Source organism: Musa acuminata, chromosome BXJ1-1, assembly GCF_036884655.1.
Source record: "Musa acuminata AAA Group cultivar baxijiao chromosome BXJ1-1, Cavendish_Baxijiao_AAA, whole genome shotgun sequence".
Taxonomy (NCBI): domain Eukaryota; kingdom Viridiplantae; phylum Streptophyta; class Magnoliopsida; order Zingiberales; family Musaceae; genus Musa; species Musa acuminata.
Genome location: NC_088327.1, coordinates 30398204 through 30405888, shown reverse-complemented (window position 1 = coordinate 30405888; position 7685 = coordinate 30398204). Strand labels below are relative to the sequence as shown.

The 7685-nt window shown below is 41.1% G+C and overlaps 1 protein-coding gene and 1 long non-coding RNA gene across 2 annotated transcripts; one reads left to right on the top strand and one right to left on the bottom strand.

The window, feature by feature from the left end:
* Positions 1-2284: 2284 nt before the first annotated feature.
* Positions 2285-3406, top strand: LOC135677628 (probable serine acetyltransferase 4). The gene has a single exon (XM_065189996.1). The coding sequence runs from the start codon at positions 2320-2322 to the stop codon at positions 3259-3261; it is 942 nt and encodes a 313-aa protein (XP_065046068.1). The 5' UTR covers positions 2285-2319; the 3' UTR covers positions 3262-3406.
* Positions 3407-4328: 922 nt separating this feature from the next.
* LOC135587555 (uncharacterized) lies at positions 4329-7513 on the bottom strand. Its single transcript, XR_010475911.1, has 3 exons — positions 6991-7513; positions 6726-6868; positions 4329-4778 (listed from the first exon to the last, which is right to left on the bottom strand). It is a non-coding gene; the product is annotated as an uncharacterized LOC135587555 (long non-coding RNA).
* Positions 7514-7685: the final 172 nt, after the last annotated feature.

The following is a 7685-nucleotide window of genomic DNA, read 5'->3' as shown; positions in this document are numbered from 1 at the left end:
GCCTAGGACTCGATCTCCCAAGCGTTCTTGGTTATGGTGCCGCCAACATTTAATGCTGTCAGGCGATGGTACCGCCCCTATCAAGCGGTAGTACCATTAGAGCTCGGTCTTTGAGCTCTGTCAGGTGATCGTACCACCTAGACTGAGCGGTGGTACTATCCAGTGTCAGTCTGCAAGCAGTAGTACTGTTCAATTAAAAATAATTTAAAATTATAAATTAGTTAATCATTTTTAAAAAAATAATTTAAAATTATAATTTAGTTAATCAGTTAACTAAATCAGATTGATTAATTTTAAAATAATTTGATTAAATAAATCTAAATCAATTTCAATTTAGATTATACCAAACCAAAAATAGTTTGGTTTAAACTGATTTGAACATCCCAAACATAAAGGATAGAATATCACACAGTTACAAATCAAACTATGAGTTTCACCACTCACATATAATTTGTGAAAAAATATCATTTCATTAATTAATATATTATAATATTTTAGCTCCTTTTAGGGGTTCAAATAAAAAAATATATATAAATATAAAAAATTATAATTTTATCAAATCAGATATATAATTTGTTTTGGAAGATAATATAATGAATTGGTTTGAGAAAAGCAGATAATATTCTTGAATTGATTTGAAAATATTTTTTTAATATTCTTATTGATATACTTCCAAAAATAAAAATTTTAAGATCTTCAATCAAAATTATAATCTTCAATGAAATCGAATTTGATTTCTTTTCTGTTTTCTGTATTTGTTTTTTTTTTTTTTTGCCTCCTTAAGTGGATATTGCTATATGACAACCACTTACAACATATACAAAATATGTTTAAACTAATTAAATTTATTTAATAAGAGATAAACTAAATAGGTTTTGCATGAATGACACTACGATCAAAAGATTAGCTTACATACTCCAATTCCATTAGTTAAATAATCAACATAAACACATAGAATATACTAGAAGGCTTTTATTCTATAAAAGTTCCAAGTTTTCTTTTTCTTCAAAACTTTATGTGGATTATATTTTCGATGAAGGAATGATGTAACTGAGGACATGCAACCAAAGTAGATTTACTGTATTGAGTAGCCTAGTGCAAGACCAAGTTATGTTCATGCTTATAAAGCACAAATTGTTTCGGAATACTTACGTGATTCTTACATACACCTTTACTATGAACAAGTTATGTTAATGTCTATGCAGCACAAATTACATCGATGCTTATAGATATAGATACAGTTACTAACGAACAGTAGAAATTGTAATTGCACTCTGTTTTACCCCTAACGAGTCATTAATGGGCTTATCAAACCTTTAATCCAAAAGAAATCCAACAGTCCGACATACTTGTAGGCGACACTAAGCAGCCTTATGTTTATCCTTGGACGCGATTGGTTGCTGCATGGGTCTCACCAGTGGGTCCTCATTCCCGGGGCAGTCACGTACACGACGTCGGCAATTTTATTTAATGTCGACGGACTTGCTTCGCAAGCCATCACCGCACCGCCTTCGAGTCGAAGATTCCGCTTTGACTATCCGAATGACGGCGTCATCTCAAACGTCACCCTTTTCCCCGCCGCCGCCTCAACGTTGTACAACCCACAATGGTCAACTGTCCCCCATCCTTGGATGCCGTTCACGCCTCTCCAACATTCGTGGCGATCTCGCACTTGCGGAAACGAATCTTCGATCGTCCGATTTCAATCTGACGGTCCTAATATGTTCCTTGTGGGCCGTGCCAAGTCGGCCCGGCAAATCCCTGGTTTGGCTCACCAGTCTCGGCCCAGCATCAGCCAGTAAATTAGAGCTTGCCATTCGTCAGAAGCTGATTGCAGTCGAAAGGTCCCGTGGCGCCGCCAATGAGAAATGGTCTTTTCCTCAGTGATGGCTAGGACAAAACACGGTAATTGCACCCGTTGCTCCACGCGGAATCACGGAGAACCAACGAGGGACCCACTTGCCTTTTGACTGTGGGAAGCTAAGAGAACCGCGTGGGTCCCACTTTTGTTTTCTCTAATCAGAAGGTCGGCATAAGTCTTTAACGGGTACATAAAGCATCACTCCTCATCTCTATGGATCAGCCTGAAATGTCCAAATAAAGACAATTACAATATTATTTACAATATTAATAGATAATAATTACTGTTGCAAAAATTATTATTATTAGGTGGATTAACTTTCTCGTTGAATCTTCCGTGTTCTCTCGATTGCATCATCCATTCTCTCACCACACCACAGCTTTACATATATATATATAGTCCCATCATTTGCATCCCCTTCGCAATTCTCCGTCTACTCTCAGAGCAGATCGATAGACATGCCTTGCGAGGTGATGGCCGCCTGCGTCCAGAGCTGCTGCGCCAAGTCCGCCATGATCAAATCCGTCGCTTTTGACGCTACCCGATCTCTCATCCACGGGACCGGTCTCTGCCAGCTCATGGTCGACCTCTCCCTCGTCGACGAGGTGTGGTGCAGGATACAGGAAGAGGCGCGAGCCGTCGCCGAAGAGGAGCCCCTCCTCCACAAGCTCTACGACGACCTCGTCCTCTCTCATGAAACATTAGAATCCGCTCTCTCCGCCAACCTCGCCAGCAAGCTGGCCGTACCCGCCCTCCTCTCCACCAGCGTCCTCCGGGATCTATTCTCCGCGGTTCTGGGGAACGACCCTGAGATCCGACGGGCCATCCGCGTCGACCTCCGCGCCGCTAGGGACCGTGACCCGGCTTGCGATAAGATGGTACATTGCTTCCTCTACTACAAGGGCTTCATGGCGCTGCAGGTGCACCGGGTGGCCCACCGACTTTGGATCGAGGGTCGTAGGTCGGTGGCACTACTGCTGCAGAGTCGCGTGTCAGAGGTCTTCGCGGTAGACATCCACCCGGGGGCTCGGATCGGGGTCGGCGTGTTGTTGGACCACGCCACTGGGTTGGTGATCGGCGAGACGGCGGTGGTTGGAGATGACGTCTCGTTCCTGCACGGTGTCACGTTGGGCGGCACCGGAAAGGAGATCGGCGATCGGCACCCGAAGATCGGCGATGGGGTGCTGATCGGCGCTGGGACACAAGTGCTGGGAAATGTGAGGATCGGGGAAGGGGCAAAAATCGGGGCCGGGTCGGTGGTGCTGAAGCCGGTGCCGCCGAGGACAACAGCAGTGGGGAACCCAGCAAGACTGATCGGCGGCAAGGAGAAGCCGGTCCGTTTGGAGAGCCGAGCTGGCCTGACCATGGACCACACCTCGTGGTCGGCTTGTACCACCTGAGAACACTCGGTTGCTGCGATCATCATCATTAACAGTGTAATTGTCGAGTGCACTGAGGAAGGAGCTCAGCTCAATTTGTTTTGAGCCGTCTCTCTTTCTCTCTTCCTTTCCCTTATTACTTTGCATCAAAAGGGAGCTTCTGTAATCTTTTTTGTCTGCGTCTCTGTGTCTGGTTTGCTCCATGGTTGATGATAGCTGCAGAAAGCATCCGGTAAGGGTATATGCTTCGGTTGTGCAGCAGTGGCTGCTGCTCCCCTTGCGTGAGATGGAATGGACAAGGAACTGTCTCGCTTCCTATGCTTTTATTGTGGTCTCGGAAGAATCCCCTTACAAGATACTGTCTCTTGGTTTCTTCTCGCATTGTTTTGATCGGAAAGCTTGCACGCCATCGGTTGGAGAATTCAGACTATGTTTGAATGAGCGCCTCTTGTTTTTTTCACACACTTTATAGCGGCGCCCACATTTACTCCACGGATTCATGGATATCGCTGTGCCACCTTTCACTTTGACGACCAATGGAAAACAGCACCCTAACGTGCCACCTCCTCATCCTCGATCTAAAATAAACCCACATGTACCAGTGAGATTTCAAAGTACTAAGCTAGCTTGTGCGTCAATTACGTGTCGTCACCGAGTAGTAAAACAAAAAATATTTTTAATTAACATAAAAATATTTAAATCTTTATTTTACTAGATCCTTCTCTATCTCATCTCTTCTGATTACATCATCCATCTACAAATCTTCTTGGTATATGTTAACGTGTCTACTTAATTCAACTTATTCGCTCTCACTTGCACTGCCTCTTATGTCCTCTTGCTTTATTCGCCCAGTTTTGGGACCAAAGACAAGTTGATGGTGCCGCCTGAGAAGATATGGTTAGATAAGGTAGGATAAGCATAAGCACCAACGTTACCGTTACTTTTGTCATTATCACCAATACCATCATCGCCAAAGATATTATCCCTACATGATTAAATGAACGTCCTCATTCCCATCACTTTCTTAAGATCTCAAATCTTCTCTAAAACATCCCTAATTTCATTTTCTTTCGAGAACAAGAAGCCAATAACTCAAAGCCCTTTTTCTTGTTTTTTTTTTCCTGCCCAGCGGCAAAGAAAACATAACATGGTAGAAGAAGAAGAAGAAGAAATTTGAAAGATTCTACAGGACCATTGAATAGATTTAGAAGTTTTCATCAAATTTGCTTATGCTCCTCTCATGTACAAGAATCTTCCCATGAATTTAAGGTGAAATTAGCCAGCCCAAGATAATGCATTCTACCTTAATGTTGTTCCATTTGCACTAGATGAGATGAGACCTTGCAAACCCCAGCGAGTGAAGCCAATGCCACATCCTTGTGGCAGGCTACCAGCTCAGCATCTGTATGTAGGTCACCTGCACCTTCTCACAGACCTGGCTGATCTTGGCACTCCAAATGGTGTCAGGCTCAACAGAATACCAAGGAAACGCCACTCACTCTCACTACAGCTGACGCAGGTGGGTCATACAATTCCACCTGTAATTTAATTACCATGTTAGCATATCGTAGTCAACCCTTGAATAAAAACCCGAAATACCAGTTTTCTAAGTTGTAGTTAGGAAAGCAACTTATTTGAGCTATAAATAACTCATTTAAAATCCAGAAGCAGAAAGATGAAGGCTATTAGGTCAATCTTAAACATTGTACAATCCATCATTAGAAGATAATTTTTTAGAAACTTTTTATGATGATAATAAATTAAGTTCCCAACAATATTGTACTCTTAGGACACCTAGTCTGACCGAAAAAAACCTTCTAAAACTGTTGCCTAAATTTGACTCTGATAATCCTGGGAAAGAAATATGAACCAATTCTTAGAAGTAATCATTTTCATCGATTTTCTATCAATCAACACAAAAAAGTCATCTGCAAGAATGAAATCTATAGACTGACAAGACCCTACTCCATAAATAAATAAATTGATGAAGATCTACATTGGGTTTTTCCTCCACAACTAATATGTTTGAAGAGTAGAACTCATGTTTTTGGCAAATGCTATCTTTGACTATATTTGATGTCCACAAGTTTTTTCCATGATCAAAAGCCTGACAAGTAGAGCTTCGACCAATCGTGTGATTCAATGTCCTCATGCTAATTGTCATCCACCAATCTATAAAAGCAAATTGAAGACCTGGCATGTTATATACCATGTTTTATCCAAACATTTCAATGCACCTTAAGATATGTTGATGTGTCAAATACCCTGTCTTCCATTGCTTTTAATCATCATAGAGGTGAACTAAACAACACCGTGGATCTTCAAACAGGTCATTTCATATATTAAAAGCATAAGTAACAAAGGGAAAGCCAAAGAAGTTGTTCGAAATAAGCATAAACCTATTAAACCTGCTCTCAAATTTTTGGATCAACACCCCAACAGTTTCCCATATTTGATAACAAGAATTCTTGAGCTAATGGCCACATGTGAACACGTGAAAGGTATTGTATGTGTTTGCTGAGTTTGTACCGAAACATGCCTAAGCTAATGTTTGCCTTATGCTGATCATCATAGAGGAATGTAGGCCAATATCGTACAATGTCATGCTATCGATAGAGGCATCAGCATATGATCTTATCCATAATTATCCTTGTTTGAGGACAGCGAAACTGGACTTGTTTTTATGGAACCAAAAGCTCACCACTAATAACCTGCACTCAAACCTGTTAATCTATGCTGTTAAGGTTCATTCAGCAAATTCTTCAGGAGGAAGGCAAGGTAAGAACTAAGAGACATGCCAATACAGAATTCCAACTTGACTCCCAGGATCAGCCAAACCCAATCTGACTGAGCCAATCAGAATCAGAAGTGGTTGAGTCTGATCTTGAGTAGCCCAGTCACAAGGGGAATTTTCAGGACTCAGAATTAGACAGAGGAGCAATGTCCTTATTTTTGGTCTACTCTGGGCAATCCTGCCCGATACCAACAAACTTCTGCTCGATCTTTATCCTAGCAAATTCCAGAGTTTTGTCCAAGTATAAGCCACTTGCACCAATTGCTTGCTGATGTCCAGATATTGTAAAATAAAACAACCGATAAAAGAATCCACTTAAACTTAAATCCTACACGACCATTTCCAATTCTATGAACCTTGATGTAGAAGGCTCTCTATGAGAAACTATAAATCTCCAACCTTAGAGAAGGAGAATTCTGGTGAACCCTAGGAGAAAAAGGATTCAGAAAAATGATCTTTTGAGGGCACAAAAAGTAAGCAATGGTTATTTAGAACTTAAAAATCAAATTCGCTGCAACTAATTTCATTTTATATTATAAACAGGATGCCACAAGTATATAAGCTTAAATTACTTTAAAAGATCATCCAATAAACTTATTACCATCACTAATAACTTCGAATTTTAGTACTAAACAGAGGGAAAATTACTGATTAAGAAATATATAACAAAGATTATTGGGAAGGTACAAACTTGTCACAAGTCTCCCTGGAGGAGCAATTCTCCTTCATAGCCTGTCTCGGCAGCGATCCGGTTCGCTTCCATCCCACACATACATACTGCATTATACCCTCGAGTCCACCAATATCAAGCAAGCACATCCCCTTTCAAAACACCTTAATCCAAAATTAGAAAAAAGGTCTCATATCTCATTCTCATAACACTAAAAAGTCCTGAAAGAATCATTGTTTGGAACGAGAAAAAAAGAAGAAATCATAAAATTGGATGGGAAAATTACATCAAAGGGTATCTCCCGACGTTGTCGACGTTGGGAAGGGAGCGGCGGTGGTAAGGAGGATGTTCCGGTAGTAATGCAAAGGAAGCCTGGGGGAATTCTCCGCCGACGTGTCCCCCATCGCCAACTCAATCGAGGCGAAACAGAGGAGAGACTAATTAGGTCCGCCGATGGTTTTGTCCACGTTTCCATAGGGATTTCGAAGTAACTGATCGACATTCGTCCGGAAGCCAAACAAGAGGAAGAAATCGCACACGATGATCGTTCATGGGTTTATGACCGTTTGGATTGCCTTAAGATGCGCAAAAAGAAAATCCAACGGTGAATAGAAAATTATTACAAGGAATGCATGCCCTGACGATTAAAATGTGGAACAACTTGCAACGGATATCGAGCTTTTTATTCACACAACCCCCACATTTAAACATACATACGTATATAATGGTTTCATTATTTCATTAATATTTATTCTATCAACATAGGACTTATCCCCTGAAATAGAGTAGGAAGACTTGTTAGCTCACCAATAGCTGATTACCGCGTTATCAGATCAGCAGAAACAATTGATTTCATACTGAGCAATTCACTTACTGTTCTGCTTGTGACACCTACTGTTGAGACACAGGATGAAGACGACAGAGAAGACTTTTTTGAGAATATATATAGATATATATTTGGTGTGCTTTGCTTATTTCTAA

What these genes read in the sequence shown, in the direction of transcription:
- LOC135677628 (XM_065189996.1), top strand. Translation starts at nt 2,320, where the DNA reads ATGCCTTGCGAGGTGATGGCCGCCTGCGTCCAGAGCTGCTGCGCCAAG.